Source organism: Rhinatrema bivittatum, chromosome 4 (genome assembly GCF_901001135.1).
Source record: "Rhinatrema bivittatum chromosome 4, aRhiBiv1.1, whole genome shotgun sequence".
NCBI classification, from domain to species: domain Eukaryota; kingdom Metazoa; phylum Chordata; class Amphibia; order Gymnophiona; family Rhinatrematidae; genus Rhinatrema; species Rhinatrema bivittatum.
The window spans coordinates 71,056,024-71,076,309 of record NC_042618.1 but is presented as its reverse complement, the minus strand read 5'-3'; the positions used below and the strand labels follow the sequence as shown (position 1 = coordinate 71,076,309).

The 20,286-nt window shown below is 38.1% G+C and overlaps 1 protein-coding gene across 3 annotated transcripts in view; it reads left to right on the top strand.

Moving 5' to 3' along the window:
• Positions 1 to 1,770: 1,770 nt before the first annotated feature.
• STYX (serine/threonine/tyrosine interacting protein) overlaps positions 1,771 to 20,286 on the top strand; it is a 63,950-nt gene continuing 45,434 nt past the window's right edge. Inside the window, exons 1-4 of one of the 3 annotated variants that reach the window (XM_029598314.1) lie at positions 1,771 to 1,913; positions 14,754 to 14,786; positions 15,298 to 15,351; positions 15,504 to 15,601. In XM_029598314.1, the coding sequence (XP_029454174.1) occupies positions 1,797 to 1,913; positions 14,754 to 14,786; positions 15,298 to 15,351; positions 15,504 to 15,601 (302 nt within the window). In that variant the 5' untranslated portion in view covers positions 1,771 to 1,796. Of the gene's footprint in view, positions 1,914 to 2,167; positions 2,462 to 14,753; positions 14,787 to 15,297; positions 15,352 to 15,503; positions 15,602 to 20,286 lie in introns of those variants that run through there. The other 2 variants (XM_029598312.1, XM_029598313.1) reach the window with 2 other exon arrangements.

Below are 20,286 nucleotides of genomic sequence, written 5' to 3'. Positions count from 1 at the left end.
CATCTGCTTGAGACAGAGAATACTGGTGGGCTGATGTCACTGTAGGGGGTGTACTTACGGTGATATCAGCTTAACTCCATCTGCTGGTAGATAGATATGCATAACCCACTGATTCTGGATTCACCTGTCTGAAAGCTAAGACATTAATAAATATTGGTATGCACTTAGTGCGGATTCAATTTTTTAGAATCCATTATTTGCTTTCTAAGGTGCCTGTGCTCCGCATGACCATTTGGTCCAATCTGACATCTACAGGAAGTACAACTCCTTTCTACCCAGGTAGGTCATTACACCTTGTGGTCAATGTTCAGTATGTGCTCAATCATTTGCAGGTTCTTGCTTTCCAGTATCTGAGATTAGATTCCTGTCATTAAAAATTTTTGAGTGATCATTCCTCATCAGGGTTATTTATATTATCGAATGTCCCTGCAATTTGTGCTATGTTGGGAAGACTGGATGTCTTCTCTGGACTTGGTTGATAGAGCACTGAAGCTGCTTCTAAAAAGCATGTCTCGAAGCACCTTTGGTAGCTCATTGCATAATGTTGGGATATACATTTTCAGATTTTTTTTTCATTCATTGATATGATTTTACCTTCTGCATGTGGGGGAGCGATTATCACTTAGAGCTTTTATAGCTTGAGCTGAAATGGTTATATACTGTCATCTCTACTAGAACTTAATAATGATATGGTCTTGTCTATCTTTCTTTGATATTGAGGGCATTTTGATTGATTTGATGATGACATCACATTTGCCGGCTTTGTGATTTCATTTTGTGATTGGTAGATTTGTTAACCAATGAAGTGGTTCTTTGACATTTGCCACCATTTTTTAAGTTGGCACTTTTCTATTTCCAGTAAAGCTATCATTGGAAAGACAGTAATTTATTCCTGTTCACATCTGATGGAGAATATCCAAAGACCTTTCAGTTCTTCCTCTTAGCCAAGATGATATTGGGAATAGCCAGAGTGCTCTAGTTTTGGATTGCAACTGTGAGTTTGCGATAGAGAAGTTATTTTATGGCATTTACCTTTTTTAAAGAAGTTTCAGAACTAAGGACAATGATATATGAAATAAGTACTTTATTTTCATTTATAACACCTCTGAAGCTGTATACAAGTTGAAGGTGAATGATTATACTCAGGGTTCCTAGGTACTTGCAATCTCATGACAATGAAAGATGGTGTACTAACTGTCCGACACCTCTTATAATAATTTTTTGATGATGTGTACACCCTGCTTTTTGCATTAAGCTCATTATTTTTGGTAGTATAATCTCTACTTTTATAACATTCCAAACATCTATATTTGTGAGTTTTGTATGGTAAAATGATATTTTTTGTAATTATCTTTCCTCACCTATTGTGCGAGTAAACGAACTAAAAAAGAAGAAAAAAACAGACCATGCAGTGGATTACTATGCCACTCCCCTAAAAAAAACCACTCTTAATTTTATGTAGTGCCTGTTCTCTTTGCGCAACTAGGTCGCCTTACCCTTATCACAGGGCAACAGAGGTGTCGGATTGAAATGGGTCACGAGGCCATGACACGCCAAAATACGGTCCTTCCCGTAGAATGACTGCAGGAGAGCTGGGGTCAGTTCGGGCAGGCAACAGGTGTCTTGTGGCAGACAATTAGGAGAGTAGAGGTGTTGGCAGCGTCCTGCAGCTCTGTGCCGAACTGCATGAGATTTTTTTTTTTTATAACCAGGCGGTTCTAAAAAGCAGTCGAGCGAGCTAGCAGCAGCCACGTTCCTCCTCCCTCGCTCATACACACTTCACGAGGGAAGTGAGTATGAGAGAAAAAAAAAGCGGCGAAGAGAGAGAAGAGGGTGGGGATATGAGAAAGGAGAAAGACTTCTTGGCTTGCTCCGCGCCCCTAACAAAAATGGTGTTCTGCTGGTCCCCGCAGGTAACATTCTTTTGTTCTACTTGTTCATGACAGCTACAGCCAATAGTTTCTGATGATGTCAAGAATAGTGCTTTAACTTGCTGGATTCAGTACTGTTAAATTCATACACCCTCTGAGAAGCAGACAGTTGACTCCAAGCCCATCCACAGCCAACTCTTTAGGCTACATACCTTCTGCGGGCTGGAAAGCGGAAGCGTGTCTTATAGGAAGGCAGACCCAGAAAAGGAGGTGGGGCGGGGGTGATGACATCACTATTCTAAAGAGCGAGGTTGTTGAGAGAGCGTGACCCTGCCGTACGCGTGCGCATTAAAGGAAGCAGCATGGCGGCTGAAGGCGAGCCGTTGGACGTTGTTGTGTGGTCTTACCGGGAACCGTTGTTTCTTTTTAAATAATTATAGTCAGTCGTCCCTATCCCCTCCCTATTGGCCCTCCGCGAGCTGCAGGCGCCGGGGCGACCTTCCCCAGAGTGATAGACGGCTGGACCCAGGGAAATGGAGGACGTGAAGCTGGAGTTTCCTTCCCTGCCGCGGTCCAAGGAAGAAGCCGAGGTGAGGGCTGGAGAGGGAGGAGGTCGGTGGGCCTGCTAGTGAAAGGCTGTGTTTAGGAGCAAAGCCTCCGGTCTTCTCCGTGAGTCTTGGCCTGACCTCGGCACTCCCCCTGCTTATCGCTCCCTCCTTGCGGCATGGTTTGGTCTCCCTGACAAACGAGCCCTCTTCATCAAGTGATGGGACATGAGTAGAATGTTAAAGCTCTCCACCCTCATTCTCCCGTGTCAGGGTTTTCAGTACGAAAATGACTTTTGAGGGATATTCTCATCTTTATAATTTGAGATGTTCCATGCAGTATTAAAGAGAGGTATTCTTGGCGATAAAACCTGTGCATTAAAATTTCTTTACATCATTTGATTTATTTTTTTGTGATATCCCTTTTCGTAGTGTAAGTGTTTGGGGTTTGTTTTGTTTTTTTAATATGTAGTGGGAGAAATGTAGCGAGTGACACTGTGCGTAAAGCCTCCCATACATTATGTTTTCAATTGAAGCATGATGGATATTATGTGTTAAGACTGCATATATAATGTTTGCTGTCATTTTTTTTAAGCAAGCTGATTAGTGAGCTCAATGAACATGCTTCCTGTTATGGGAAAGCTGTCTCGAGTATCGATTATATTTTAAATCAACAGTGCATGCTGTTTTTACTTGGAAATCTAATTCTTAATTTTGAATGGGTAGCTCCCAGTTCTTTCCTTCTCGTTTCTGTATACTTATGCTGTTTTGAAAGAGTATAAGCCCATTATCCCAAGGTTTATGCAGTATTAAATGTAAGATGACTAGGTCCCTATTTTCGCAGCTCCTTTTCATAGTTGATTTATCCATACCTAAAATTGTGTGAATAATTGTGACTAATGACTTAGTTTGATTTGCTAACAGAAATGTTCTCCTTTCTGTGTTAATGACGATAAAAACCTAGTAAATTAAGGCCTGTTCACTTTAAATTATATAGTGTGGGTGGTAGGGGGCATAATACTCATAGGAATCTGACTTCTAATAGTACTGCAGTCATGGCATGCCTGTGCTGTCAGTGCAGGAATGTGCACTGACAGCACAGGCATGATTGAGCTGGATGTTCACTAGGATGGCGCTGCTCTCTACATTGGTGGAGGGATGGAAGGGAATTGGGGCCGGAGGGTGCTGGAAGCCAATAGAGACAGGTAGGAGGGAGAAAAAGGGGAAAAAAATGGATAAACTGCGTAGCTTGCTGGGCAGACTGGATGGGCCGTTGGTCTTCTTCTGCCGTCACTTCTATGTTTCTATATGTTTCTATGTTTATGCATGCAGTATTGTTGAAAATTGGGTTTACACTATCACATTATCAAATTAAGAATCTTATTAAAACTTTTGGAACACTTGCTGTTTACAGAATCTCATCCTGTGGTATGTGCTAAATGTTCATTTACGGTAATAAACTGTGGTAGTGGTTCTTCTTAGTTTTGACTACATTTCTAACTGAAACTGATCATTCCAACAGAGAGAAGATGGAGTTCAGTACTTCCTATGAAAATGCCTCCTGCACAGTTCAGACTATTTTCAGTAAAATGCTGCAGTTGCTTGAGGCAATCATAGTGACATCAGTGGGAACACTCATGTTCAGTTATAAAATGCTTCTTTATAGTTTTCTTTTTTTTGTCTATTTTCACGTGCCTCTTTCAGTATATTGTATGTGTTCTTCCTTATTCCTCTTAATATTGTAGCTAGATTTCCCTACCTGACCTTACTTAACTCTTCTTTGACTAATACACTTGCAACTTTTCACCTGTGGAGTTCCAGCTGGTTGTAGCCTTAACCATATAGTACTAACTAGTGTAGTGTAGGAGATTCCAAATGGTACGTCTGGACATGTGGAAGGCACAAGATAATTTCTTCTGCAAGTGGCTTTGGACAATGGGATGGTCATTGCTACTCTTAGCTTCTGAAAGCAATTGAGTTGACTACAGTAACGGTATCCATAAATATCATATACACTGATAAGGTATAACTTGGATGTCAGAGCAACTGTGTGCGGACACTCTGAAGATTTCATTTTATAAACCAACTTCTTACTGGAGTTCTGTTGTATGAAATAAAAGGTGTTAATACATTTCTTGACTAGGTTTTGAGTGCTAATACTCCGTTCCTTGGGTCAGACTAGCTTGAGCAAAAGATTTGCTTAAAAATAAGTGCAGCATAAAAGGCATTCCAATAATAGTATGAAGAGGGTTTGTGTTGAAGGAAATTACCCTCCGGTTAATCAGGTAACAGGTAGTTTAATTTTGATTCATAATGCATTTAAGAAACCAGGTGTCAAAGTACTATTGCAAGCAAACTCCTCTTTTGAAATGTGCTACATTTCTTTAACAGTCCTATTTGTTCTCTGCAAAAATTCATATTTATTTGGTTTATATTCCACTTTTATATACCTGGCACAGAACATGAGCCATATAGCCCACATTAAGTGGCAGACATGAAGCAAAATCCAGGGCAATATTGTCTCCATTAAATTAGTGATGCACACACTTCTGATTCTTGAGCCCCCAACATGTCTAGTTCTGAAGGTAAACAAAATATGAATGTTTATCTAGTTCTTAGGCAGATGTATGCAAATAGTCTCATTCACTGTGGAGAAAACAAAAACTGTTAGGGGTTCTCAAGAACTGAATTTGGGAATCATTGTACTAGGACAAGTTTCTCTCAAGATGCACCCAGGAAGTAGTTGGGCACATGAGTTTGCTTTTTCAGTATTTCTTTAGTTTCTACTTTTTGTTTTTATGTCTTAGTTCCCTCATCTGTATGTTTTCAAGGGGAACAGTATAGCACAAAGTGCTAAGTCTAACAGAGGTTGAAGTGACAGTGCTAGATATTGAACTGTGCAAGACTTCATTTAAGGGGCATCTCCATGTGACATGCCACTTTCCCTTTGCATTGTGTTTTGACAGCTGTTCAGCAGTACCTTGTAACTTTAATTAAAAATAGATTTACAAGACTCCCAACTTGGTAGCTAAAAGCTCTCTGGTGCTCAGCTTGCTCTCAGCTTCCAGTATTTTGCATCAGCTTCCTCTTTACTCTGGCACTAATACCTGGTATGTGAAATGCCCATTTTGGCAACATTTTACTTCCAGCAAATGTGCAGACTTCCGGGATAAAGAGTGAGTTAAAAAAATCATTTTATTAAATGTGGGAGATACAGATCTATAGATTTATACACTTTTTTGGTTCAGTAAAATATAGTATTTATATGTTTTGATTCATTAAGCTCAGGGAGCAGAGTGCCAATCCCAGAGCACTGCTGTTGGGCCAATCCCGAGCCTTATGTTTTTGACTGGCAAAAGGATTTATACCTTAAAATGTGCTGATGGGATTTGATTCCTAAAAGAATAAAAGTAAATACCCAGGTACGCAACTGTCTTGTTTAATTTTCCATATCTGTACATGCTCAGAGGTTAATGTTGCCCTAAATGAAGATATAAAATTATATAAAATGTCAAGTATCAGGTTATTAAAAGGATTTTTTTTTTTTGTTTTTGCTTTTCTCTTGGTCCTTTGGACATCCAGCTTAGTCAGAACCAGGACTGGGATATGGTGTCACGAGCTTTCATTCTTAACCACTCAGGGGAATTTGTCTCCTATTCTATATCCCTTCCCAACTTATTTTAATTTAGTCATTGCCGTGACAATTGTCAGCCAGGGGCCATGTACCAGGGCCCCTTCCAAAGCTCAGTCATGGGTCCCCAAGCCATCCATTAAGTATTGCCATTGTGCATTGATTATGGCCTCCTTACCTGTGTCTCAAGGGTTGTGATTGCTGCCTCAGCAGCATTTCCAGCCCTGGCTGACCCAAGGAGCAGAAGACTTGAGCCAGGACCCTCTGCTTGGCAGTATGCAGAACTAACATTGAGCCACTAGGCACTCCATGAAAAGTTTCTGATGGAAAATAGATTAATTTATTTCACTATATTCATGACTGGTCCAGGTTGGGAGCAATTAGTACATGGTCCTACTTACAAACCTGGACATAGTTTGGTTTTGACCTTTTATTTTTTTTTTATTGAATTTTACCAATTACATTCAAGAAAAGAATACACTTGAGTTGTAAGCTCAGAGACAAATTTTACACAATTATTTTATAAAGAAAAAGAGGAAAGAATTATATAAAACATTTGACTCATTTCAAGTCCACAATAGACTGGATCTTTTCAGTACCTCAGGAAATTAAATAAGATCCAACTGGTTAAACAGGGATCTTTCACTTATTCAGCAGAATCTATACCAGCCTCTTTGCTCAGTCCTCGGCAATAGGAGAAGAAGCTAAAATAGTATTTTATTTATTTATTTGTGGCTTTTATATACTAAACATCATAAGGTACATCTGATTGGTTTACAATAGAACTTCGAAATCAGCAACAATGCTTTACATATAACAAGATTAACAGCTTATACTTACAAACTTGCAAATAACAATTAACAGTGATTACATAAGGAATAAATCGAGGGTAGTAGCAAGGAAATGTAGAGGGGAGGAAAGGGGGAGGAAGGGGGTGGGAGAAAAGGGAGGGATATAATCTTGTCAGACAAAAATGCTGTAAATTGAGAAGGTAAGAAGAAAATATGAGGCATTTTGGTACTTGATTAAACATATTTGCAGGGCAACTTTAGGAAGAATAATGCTCCTAATTCCAGGACCTTAGGCCTGAGAATCAAAAACTGTATCCTTCTCTTTTGTGTCTGTCTTGCTAAATCCGGGTATATATTTATTCTGAAATCGAAAAAGGTGGCTAAACAATTTCAATATTCAGTCCCGGTCAGATTCCAACAAAAAGGTGACAATAAGTGTTGCTGGGGTAATTATATCTTTCTGGGTTGTCTCCAGTATGTTAGTGAGTTCCATCGATGGTAATTCCACTGGTGATATAGTATCAATCCCTTTTGGTCTAAAAGAGCATTTTTAGATTTTGGAATATTGTACACTCTGGACATTAAAGGCAAAGTTGACTCTGGGATCTTAAAAACTTCCAGTAAATTTTTTTTCCACATGTCCTTTGGGGTTATTGAAGGATCTTTTGGAAAATTGATAACTTGATTTTTCCCTCGCATCTGATTCTCCAGCTGTTCAAGTCTGTTAGTTAAAACATGATTACCTTTAACATTCATTTGCTGGGATTCAGAAATGTTTCCAATCTCCAATTTGAGATTTAAGAAATCTTTTTTTTATTATTGGATGTCCCGCTTTCAACCAACTTTAAACGATGGTCTAACAGACCTAGAGAAGTTTTTACAGGACTTATTTGTTTAGCAATATTTTTATTCAATTCCTGAATGGCTTCCCATATTGATTCCAAGGTAAATGATGCAGGTCTTACCAGCTATGGGGACTCAGTTCTGATGTTTCCTAGAGATTTGACCTTTATTTAAAATATTATGCTGCCTATGAACACAGCTCTAGGCTTGCATATTGTCACAAGCTAAACAATATACAGTTAAAACTATAAAAAAAAAAAAAATGTTGAGCCCAAAATTTGAATCAGATTAGTACCACTTAAGATGTCACATTAGTCAATAAAACCAACACAGTGGAATGGTAAACCACAAACGAAAAGGGTGTGTCCAAACACTCAAATTCATCTATAGACAAAATATGCTTTCAATGCATATAATGCTTTTATTGTGTTATTTATGTGTTACAGAAGTCTGGCAGTCAAATCTGTGAAACTTATCATTCAGAATTTCAGTACGGTTCCTTTATTTACAATGTTGAGCCCCTTTTTTGATTGGGCCTTCTCTGTGACATTACAAAAATTGACATCAGGTCGTATGCTGTGGTTTCCTGTCCTTTCGGTGCGATTTTTAAGTACATTTAAACTGACTGCCGGAACTATTAGTTTTTAATACTGCTCATTTTCAACTTACATATTTTTGGCTTTATTTTGTTTTCTCTTTGTTTATGGATTTAATATAATATATTTTATTTATTTATTTTTCTATGCCGACATTCGATTTGATGTATCACATCGGTTTACATATAACAAGATGTCTAAGGCTAGCCTTAATGACATGATACAGTATAACAGCTTAATTGAGTAACTAGCTAAATACATATATGGCATCTTAAGGGTGTTCAGCTGTTTATAATGTAGTATGGTCGTTTTATAGGAGCCTTTTGATGTTTGCTCTGTTTTTACAATTAAGCATCTATATTTTTTGCAGTACCATAACTTTAGTTTTCTTGATTTAAGGCTTGCATGTTACGTCTCAACCATTGATTCACTGCAGGGAGGCAGACAAATACAAGGTCAAAAGTATTTGACCAAGCTGTTGAAAACATGTATGGATGGTGTCTGGAGCAGACCCCGACCAAAAGTTTACAGATTGGTGCCATGTAGATGTTAAGGCAATTGAAAGGGCCAAGCTGTGGGGGACACCAGTTGTAACTGTCTGCCAATTTGAGTGATTAGAACAATTGGTGATTCTCTGTTCTCTCTAAAAGATATGAACTAAACCAAACCAGTTGAGAATTGAGCTAGATATGCCACATTCCCAAAGTTTATACAACAAAATCTCATGAGTAATGTGTCAAAAGCTGCAGTAATGTAGAACCAAGACAAACCCTTGACTGTTATCAAAACGTCTTAAAAGATATTGATGCTTGAGAGTAAAAGTTTCAATGCTCAAACCCTTTTGAAAGCCAAATTGATATTGATCTAAATTTTGATATTCCTGAGTAAACTCATCTAATTGCTTCAAAGCGTCAGCCTTGATTACTTTAGAGAGGAATGGTAGAGTGAGAATTATCCAAAAGTTCATTTGATCAGTAGGATTAAGCCCTGATATTTTTAAGCAGAGGACGTACTGATGCATAATTTAAACCTGGTGGCAGTTTTCCTTCATTTAAAGAAAGATTAATGATTGTAGTCTATGCTGGAGAAATTCTTTCAGTCCCTTCATTACTTCAGCATGACATGGGTTAAGAGGACACAAGAATGGATTCATGGCAGTAAGAATCTAAGTTATTTCAATTTGAATGACTGCCTAGAAATTATCCTATTTAACATGAAAAGTGGCTGTTAATAGTAGCAGAGCATGTCTTTGTTCCCCACAGATACAAACTGAGCTGATCCCATGATCAGATGTTTATTTACTTGGCTGCTCATTTAAATGGTTAAATTAGGCAAAGTCATACCCTGCAGAGAAATCTGATGGTTTAGAAGAGGGGAGCACATTGAGCCTGATGATTTTCTTTCATGCATGTTACCTAATCTGTCCAAATGGAATCCTGCTAATGTCCCCATAGCCTGCAAGCAGTGGACTCTAGTATCAGAAGTTGTGGATGAGCTCACTCCTTTGAAACTTATTCATCAGTGGCACTCCCATCGTGCATCTTGGTTTTCTGCGCAGTTACATGATGCCAAGCGTGGCCTGCAGCAGCTGGAGCAACAATGGAGAATTAGTTGGCTCTAATCTTGAAGGTTACAGGAAGGGCCTTAGAGGCAAATATAAATTTTTGTATCCTCAGCTCTTTTAATCTAAGAAAATTGGACAGAGGGTCCAATCTCCTACATCCAGTTATTTGCTGCTGTTAGATCTTTGACCTCTGCCCCCTGATAAGCTAGGTTTATCAACTAACCCAGCTTTAGATCTTAATCATTGTATGGTTTTTAAAATGTTTCACAAATTGGCACAAATCTGAGTTTTTCGGGAGATGCCATTAGGGGTAGTTGATTTTAGAGGCAGCGGAATAGTATGGAAACATTTTTCACAAGTAATGCCCGATGAAGTTACACAGATCATAGCAAATATGAATTCATCATATCCACTAAATCCGTGCTCTGCTAAAAATCACTCACTTTGACAACCTTTATTACATCTGTAATGAATCTTCTACTGATCAAAGGCTCCATGGGTCATCCAACATCTTTTGAATTCAAAGGCTGAAAAATTCCAGTTGTTAATCAAGTCTAACCTAGGAGTTATCTTGGACTCAAATCTTACCATGCAGGCACAGATAAAGGCAGTGGTAAAATCTTCATTTTTATAAGCTCTGGATGATTCACAGATTAGTCTCTGCTGAATATCGATAATTTTTGTTCTATTCTGAAAGGCAAGGTTCTGTTGGCACTATGTTGTAATTCACTATATATGGGAATACTAGCCATGTACATTTTTATGAAACAATTGGATCAGGAACCAATGAGAGAGGGAGCAATTTTAGATCTAATTCTCAGTGAAGCTTAGGATTTTGTGAAAGAGGTAATGGTGAGGCCACTTGGCAAAAGTGATCATAATATGATCAAATTTGAATTGACTGGAAGGGGGACAGTAAATCCATTCTCTAGCACTAAACTTTCAAAAGGGAAACTTTGATTAAATGGGAAAAATAGTTTAAAAAAAAAACAAACCAAAGAAACCCCCCCTGAAATTTGCAGCTACAAAGGTTGAGTGCGCAACAGGTTTGGACATTGTTTAAAAAAAAAAACCAAACAAAAACCCCAAAAAAACTTAGAAGTGAAGTCCAGATGTATTCCACGCATTAAGAAAGGTGGAAGGCCAAACAAATCAACGGCATGTTTAAAAAGTGAGGTGAAAGAGGCTGTTTTTAGCCAAAAGATCTTCATTCAAAAATTGGAAGGATCCATCTGAAGAAAATAGGATAAAGCATTGGCAAGTTAAATGTAAGACATGAACAAGACAGGCTAAGAGAGAATTTGAAAAGAAGTTGACCATAGAAACAAAAACTCATAATAAAAACCTTTTAAAATATATCCGAAGCAGAAAGCCTGCGAGGGAGTTGGTTGGATCGTTAGATGATTGAGGGGTTAAAGGGGCACTTCGAGAAGATAAGGCCATTGTGGAAAGACTAAAATTCTTTGCTTCTGTTTACTGAAGAGGTTGTTGGAGAGAGACCCATTCTGGAGATGGTTTTCAAGGGTAATGATTCAGATGAAGTGAGCCAAATCACTGTGAACTTGGAAGATGTAGTAAGCCAGATTAAGAAACTGAAGAGTAATATATTACCTGGATTGTATGGTATACATTCCAGGGTTCTGAAAGACCTAAAAAATGAAATTTCAGACCTATTACAATTCATTTGTAACCCATCATTAAAATCATCCATTATACCTGAAGACTTGAAGGTGGCCTATGTATTTATTTATTTAGAAGATTTTATATACAGATGAACGTTGGGAACATCTCATCGGTTTACATTAAACAAAATTATAGCTAACCGAGCTTTACAGTGAAACCTGGAACCAAATTGCATAGAAGAACAGAACACAATATTACTCAACAGAATCATCACTTAACTGGAAACAGGAGGGAGAAATAAAGATTTATAAGATAAGGGAAAAAAGGAAGGAGCTGTTTTTAGGAGAAATGCGTGATTAAATAAATTAGGTACTTAAATTACAATTTGCAAAGTGAGGGGATCAAGGGCTAAAGTGAAAGGGAAAGCTGTTAAGCAAATGCTTGCTTGAAGAGGCAGGTTTTCAGATTGTGCTTGAATTTTTTTGGGCAGGGTTCCTGCCGCAGGAAGGGAGGGAGTTTGTTCCAAAGGACGGGCCCAGCTAAAGACAGTGCCCGAGCTTTAGTGGAGTTAAGTTTAGATTGCCTAGGTGAGGGGATACTAAGAGTAGCTCTGTGCTGTTGCCTTATCGGTCTGTTTGCATTGTGAAAAGTGAGGTGCTCAGTGAACCAGTGCATGTCTTGGTTGTGGAGGGCTTTATGGATCAGGGTGAGAGTTTTATATGATATTCTTTCAGCGACGGGTAACCAATGCAAGTTTTTAAGAACAGGGGTGATGTGGTCGCGTTTGTGTGTTAGTGAGAATCCGTGCAGCAGTATTTTGTAGAAGTTGTAGAGGCAGCAGCGTACTTTTGGGTAAACCTAGTAGGAGAGCATTGCTGTAGTCTATTTTCAATGTAACCCCAATATTTATTTTAAAAGGGCTCCATAGGTGATCCGGGAAACTATAGACTGGTGAGCCTGTCTTCAGTGCCAGGAAAAATCATGGAAACTATTAAAGAATAAAATCACAAAATATTTCTATAGACATGGTTGAATGGGACATAGCCAGCATGGATTTACCCAAAGGAAATCTTGCCTCCCAAATCTGCATTTTTTTTTTTTTTTTAATGAATAAACGTGGACAGAGATGAACTGGTCCAAGTGGTGTATTTGGATTTTTAGAAAGCGTTTGACAAAGTCCCTCATGAGACACTTCTAAGAAAACTAAAAAGTCATGGGATAGGAGGTAATGTCCTTCTGTGGATTGCAGACTGGTTAAAAGACAGGAACAGAGAAGGATTAAATGGTCTTTTCACAGTGGAGTGCCTCAGGGATCTGTACTTGGAACTGTGCTTTTAAATATATTTATTAATGATATGGAAAGGGTACAATGAGTGAAGTGACCAAATTTGCAGATGACATAAAATTATGCAGAGTAGTTAAATCTCCAGCAGATTGTGATAAATTGCAGGAGGATCCTTCGGTGGCTACACTGGCTTCTAATCTGGTAGAGGATAAAATACAAGACCGCCTTACTTCTTCACATGCTTTTGAGTTAGTTTTTTTCTCTGGGTATGTGCAATGTTTTGTATCTATCAACGAACATCTGCTTTTTAATCAGCACAAAGAGGACCTTTGGAGATTCCTTGTTCACATTTGGCTCATCTGATAGGGCCTTTTCCATTGCAGGACTGCTGTTCTAGAACACACTTCCATAGTAAGTGTGGTTGACAACTTGCATGCAGACTTTTTTTTTTTTTAAGGTGTGTATGTATCTTTATTTTTTGAAAACTGCAGTGTATAAAATGACATTTTGAAAGCTAGGTATTAAAGCTAGAGGAATGTAGTGAAGTACAGCGAGGCAGGCCTTGGGGAATCTATTGACTTGGATACTGGTGGTGATCCACATAGGGCCAGACATTTCTGTGATAATCTGTTTTTTCTCTTTTTCTTTGATTTCATAATTTTATGAACATTTCTTTTGTTACCCACCTTGATTCAGTAGAAAATGCGTAATAAAAGGATCTGAACTACCCAGTTTCTATATATAAAAATAAAGCGTGTACTTTTACTCACTAGGAAAATTGTGCACACTGCCTCACAGAATGTGTATTTTCAGCCACTAAGAAAAGGGGCATTCCCGTGAAGGGAGTGAATGTACGTGCCATATATTCTGTATTTAATAAGGTAATTGTTAAGTTTTGCTATGGTTAGGATTTTTCAGCTTGGAGAAGAGACGACTGAGGGGGGATATGGTAGAGGTGTTTAAAATCATGAGAGGTCTAGAACGGGTAGATGTGAATCGGTTATTTACTCTTTCAGATAGTAGAAAGACTAGGGGACACTCCATGAAGTTAGCATGGGGCACATTTAAAACTAATCGGAGAAAGTTCTTTTTTACTCAACGCACAATTAAACTCTGGAATTTGTTGCCAGAGAATGTGGTTCGTGTAGTTAGTATAGCTGTGTTTAAAAAAGGATTGGATAAGTTCTTGGAGGAGAAGTCCATTACCTGCTATTAAGTTCACTTAGAGAATAGCCACTGCCATTAGCAATGGTTACATGGAATAGACTTAGTTTTTGGGTACTTGCCAGGTTCTTATGACCTGGATTGGCCACTGTTGGAAACAGGATGCTGGGCTTGATGGACCCTTGGTCTGACCCAGTATGGCATTTTCTTATGTTCTTATGTATTTACCCTAGCCTCAGTTTGTAAAACCATTACAAAGAACAGGAGTTATAACAACGTTTCACTGTAAACTGAAGTGATATGTATTTTACATGACGGTCGGTATAGAAAAGTTCCAAAAAAATAAAATAACATGCATAAATTCTTTTTTTTTCTCATATTTTGGACTACTACGCTACTTCATACATAATAGATAATGGCAGAAAAAGACAAATGGGCCCATCCATTCTGCCCAATTGTTCCTGCCCTTAAGGCCAGAGATATTCAAAGTAAGATTGTAAGCCTTCTAGATAAAACAGACTTGTGTATCAACTTAATTTATCAGTGTACAAATTATTTTGTTCCAGTATACATTGAAAATTTTTCAACTACAGTCATGCTACTGAGTGCATTTATCTCTGACAGCAGTATATTCAATTCCCCTCTTGTCTAACTTTGACATTGATTTAATAAAAACAAAAAAAAAACCTTGTTGCAAATTTAAAAAGTCAAATAGTTAATTTACTGAAAGTGAATCTTTTCATCAGGTTTTGATTTGACTTTTCTTATAAGCACCATGCCATTTTTGTTTTGTTTGTGCTCTGTTTGTAATGTTTCTTTTACTGTATTTCAAAATTCTAGGACTGGACATATCCTATGAGAAGGGAGATGCAGGTATGTTACTTCTGAATTTAGTTTGAAAAGCTCTTTAAAAAAAAAATTTGGCTCGACCATTTCTTCTTACCTTTTTTGGACTTCTGGCTTAATTATAATTTAGTTAGTGCCATGAGCCTTCATTATGACGACCTAAGAGTGTATTTTTGTTTTAAGCTCTCACCTTTCTAATCTAGCCTAGTCGTCATAGGGATAGTCCTTCGCTAGAGGCCACAGACTAGCTCACTGTGGGGCCCAGTATGTGTGCATCCTGAGTCTAGTCTCAAGTTGTCACTTGTGGAATGGGTAGTAAATCCTCTTCCCAGAGGCTGTGAATGCTGTTTCTACAGCATCCTCAGCTCTGACCAGCCCAAGGAGTGAGTGTTGACTTGAGAAGCATCAAGGATAATGACACTGTTTTTTGTTGTGTTTTTTTTTGTTTGTTTTTGTGGGGTTTTTTTACATTAAATGCTGTGAAACTAGTACTTTTAAGGAAATGATTTTGTTCAGATATTTTCTATTTTCCCTATAGGAAATTTTGCCTGGGTTGTTTTTAGGGCCCTATTCCTCGGCTATGAAAAGCAAGGTATAGTCTACAGAACTTATTCTTGGTTCTATATACATTTTCTGTTTAGCTATTGTTTAATAATACCAATGTTATTACACAAATGGATATTGGGTGCATTTGTAGGAGTGTATTTCTGGTTTTCTAATTAGGTTTTGTTTTTCCTTTTGCAGTTACCTATGCTTCAGAAATACGGCATAACCCATGTAATATGCGTACGGCAAAATATTGAAGCAAACTTTATTAAACCAAACTTTGAACAGTTATTTAGGTAAGAAATGTGTATGATGATGGTGATAGTTATTGTTGACTGTGGTATTAATTTGATCCTTTTAATGCATATTTATATATTTGTCTGCTTAGGGTTGCAGGCTGAAAGGAGGTTGGTCCTGGGGATGGTCTGATTTAAAAAGAAAAATAGTAAAATTGAGTGAAGCTGTAGTAAAGGGCTTATCTGGATTCAGACAGAATGCAGGACAGTAGGTCGTCTTATTGGCTGCTGCCTTTCAACTTCTCCACATTCACTTGTCACAGGTTGTTAGAGACTGCTTCAGAAGCTCCTAATCGGTAGCTTTGCCTGTGACCAGTGACTGGAGGAGCTGAGAGACGGCAGCCGATACCACAGCCAGCTGTCCTGCATTCTGTCCAGCTGTATTCCATGCATTAAGAAAGGTGGAAGGAAGGCCAAATGATTGCCAGCCTGGTTAAAAAGTGAGGCGTGAGGATATTTTAGCCTAAAGATCTTCATTCAAAAATTGGAAAAAGGATCCATCAGAGAAAAAAATAGGATAAAACATAAGTATTGGCAAGTTAAATGTAAGACATTGATACGTCTGAGAGAATTTGAAAAGAAGTTGGCTGTAGAGGAAAAAACTCATAAGAATATAAGAAATTGCCATGCTGGGTCAGACCCAAGGGTCCATCAAGCCCAGCATCCTGTTTCCAAGAGAGACCAAACCAGGCCACAAGAACCTGGCAATTACCTAAACACTAAGAAGATCCCATGCTACTGATGCAATTAATAGCAGTGGCTATTCTCTAAGTAAACTTGATTAATAGCCTTTAATTGACTTCTTCTTCAAGAACTTATCTAAAAGTTTTTTGAACCCAGCAACACTAACTGCACCAACCACATCCTCTGGTAACAAATTCCAGAGCTCTACTGTGCGTTGAGTGAAAAACATTTTTCTCCGATTAGTCTTAAATATGCTACTTGCTAACTTCATGGAATGCCCCCTAGTCCTTCTATTATTCGAAAATGTAAATAAGTCACATCTACTCATTCAAGACCTCTCATGATCTCCAAAGGAGAGACTGTGCAAGGGAGTCGGTTGGACAATTAGATGATCGAGGTGTTAAAGGGGCATGTAGGAAAGATAAGGCTGTTGCGTAAAGATTAAACAAATTCTTTGCTTTGTGTTTACTGAAGAGGATGTTGGGCAGATACCCATTCCGGAGACTCTTTCCAAAGATGATGATTCAGATGAACTGAACTAAATTATGTTTAACCTGGAAGATGTAGTAGGCTAGATTGACAAACTGAAGAGTAGTAAATTGCCTGGACTGGATGATATACAACCCAGGATTCTGAGAGAACTCAAATTAAATTTCAGACCTATTAGTCAGAGTTTGTAACCTATCATTAAAATTGTCCACTGTTCCTGAAGACTGGATGATGGCCAATGTAACCCCGATATTTAAAAAGGGTTCCAGGGAAGATCCGGAAAACTGTAGACTAGTGAACTTGACTTCAGTGCTGGGAAAAATCATGGAAACTGTTATAAAGAATAAAATCACAGAACATTTAGATGGACACAGTTCACATGGATTTACCCAAGGGAAGTCTTGCCTCAAAAATCTCCTACATTGTTTTGAAGGGGTGAATAAACATGTGGACAAAGGTAAACTGGTAGATGTGGTGTATTTGGATTTTTAGAAGGCGTTCGACAAAGTCTTGCATGAGAGGCTTCTAAGAAAGTTAAGTCATGGGATAGGAGGCGATATCCTTTTGTGGATTGCAAACTGGTTAAAAGACAGGAAACAGAGTGTAGTGTTAAGTGGTCTGTTTTCACAATGGAATAAGGTAAACAGAATGCCTCAGGGATCTGTACTAGGACCGGTGCTTCTTAATATATTTATAAATCATCTGGAAAGGGAAACGAGTAAGGTGCTTAAATTTGCAGATGACATAAAATTATGCAGAGTAGTTAAATCTTAAACAGATTGTGATAAATTACAGGAGGACCTTGAGAGACTGGAAGATTGAGTGTCCAATAGGCAGATGAAATTAAATGTGGACAAGTGCAAGGTGAAGTTTATAGGGAAAAATAATCCTTGCTGGGGTTTTTACACAATGTGTTAGGTTCCTCATTAGGATCTAGGCGTCATAGTGGATAATACATTGAAATCATCGGCTCAGTGTGCTGTGGCAGTCAAAAAAGCAAACAGAATATTAGGAAAGGCTTGGCGATTAAAATGGTGGATGTCATAATGCCTCTGAAACACTCCATGGTGAGACCGCACCTTGCATTCTGGTCACCATATTTCAAAAAAGATATAATTGCACTGTAGAAAGTACAGAGATGTGTGATCAAAATGATAAAGTGGATGGAACAGCTCCCCTATGAGGAAAAACTAAAGAGGCTAGGGCTGTTCAGCTTGGAGAAGAGATGGCTGAGAAGAGAATATGATAGAGGTCTACAAAATCATGAAAGGACTTAAACGGGTAAATTGGTTATTTACTTTTTTCGGATAATACAAGGACTAGGGGCACTCCATGAAGTTAGTAAGTAGCTCATTTAAAAATAGAGAATTCTTTCACCCAACACGTAGTTAAGCTTTGGAATTCATTGCCAGAGGATGTGGTTACGGCAGTTAGTGTAACTGGGTTTAAACAAGGTTTGAATAAGTTGCTAGAGCAGAAGTCCATAAACTGCTATTAATCAATAAGTAATAATAGCTTGGGCTCTATTTAATGTTTGGGTACTTGCCAGGTACTTGGTTGGCCACTGTTGGACATGGGATGCTGGGCTTGATGGACTGATGGTCTGATTCAGTATGGCAATTCTTATGTTCTGTCTAACACCTTAACTGCGGCTTTGTTTTAAATATTTTTGTTTATTCCACAAATGCAGACATTTAAGTTCAAACCATAAAAACAAGTTTTCAGTAGATAACTAGCAATATGCATATCATTACTTGATAAATAATTAGAGCAGAGAAAAAGTCTTAAGGTTTTCTTTGTCATATCACAACTAGAAGTAGAATCAATGATAAAAAAATACAAACCCCGCTCCCCATATGATTGATACCATACCCACAACAGAGAGAAAAAAGATCACCAAGGTAGTAGCCCCAACCTTAACGAAAATCATAAACCTATCCCTAACTGAAGGAAAAATGCCAGACATACTGAAAGGGGCAATCATAAAACCAATAATAAAAAAGAAAAACAGTGACCCCCTAATTCTCTAACCTCCCATTAATAGCCAAATTAATAGAGAAAGCAGTACAAAAACAATTAGCTGAACACCTAGATGAAAACAACATACTATACCCTTCGCAACACGGTTTCCGTAAACACTACAGCACTGAAACATTACTCCTCTCATTAACAGACAACATCTTAAGAGGTTTCGATAACAACACACATTACATACTTATAATGCTAGACTTATCCGCAGCTTTTGATACGGTAAACCACCAAACATTACTCAAAAGACTAGAAGAAATAGGATTATGTGACAAAACGATTAACTGGTTTAAATCTTACCTCAGCAATAGGTTCTTCCAAGTTATGATAAACACTCTTTCAAAAAAACTTAAACTCGAAACTGGAGTACCTCAGGGTTCAGCTCTGTCTGCCACCCTCTTCAATATATATATATATATGCTGCCCCTTTGTCATCTATTGGCAGGGCTAGGGATAATTCATTACATTTACGCTGACGACATTCAGCTAATTCTACCAATAGAGGACTCCATTGATAAAACACTAGGATTAGCAAACATGTACCTTGGCATAATAAAACAACTTCTAACCCAAATGGAGCTGGTTATTAACATTGATAAAACAGAATTCCTACACCTTGAACGAAGACAATCTGAAATCGTCAAAACACCAATAATGCTAGGAAATAACCAGAAAATAGAACTGGCCGAAAAAGTAAGAAACCTGGGAGTAATAATAGATCCAGAAATCAATTTAAAACACATATCCTTAAAAGTAAGGGAAGGGTTACGCAAAACTCATGATCCTTAAAAGATTGAAACCATTACTCACACCTGCCTACTTCAGAACAATCCTACAAACACTTGTTTTCACCAGTACTGATTACTGCAATGCACTCTTACTGGGACTCCCCAGCTCATCAATCAGACCACTGCAAATACTTCAGAACACTGCAGCCAGAATTTTAACAGGAAAAAAAAGGGACCATATAACTGAAACTTTAGCAGAACTACATTGGCTACCAATTGAATACAGGATCAAGTACAAAGCCTTATGCACAATACACAAACTAATATATGATAAAGAAGCTGACTGGCTAAATACAGCTCTAAGAGTCCATGTACCGCAAAAGAACCTGCGTTCGGCTAACAAGGCACTACTAACAATCCCTACGGTAAAATCAGCAAAACTAACCCAAGTAAGAGAAAGGGCTTTATCACTGGCTGGGCCCTTTCTATGGAACACAATGCCCACTGAACTAAGATTACAGAGTGACATCAAATCCTTTAAAAAAAACCTTAAAGACATGGCTCTTTAAGCAAGCCTTTCCAAAAGAAACAGTGGGGTAGAGAGGGAGAGAGAGAAAGAAAATACAGAAAAACGCAGCCAGAATAAATGGCACCACAATATTATAAATACATAGTACAGTAGAGAAATAGACCGAAATAAAGTACCTCAATAAACCTTCCCAGAACTAATCCATCACTACCCAAAAATTTATCTTT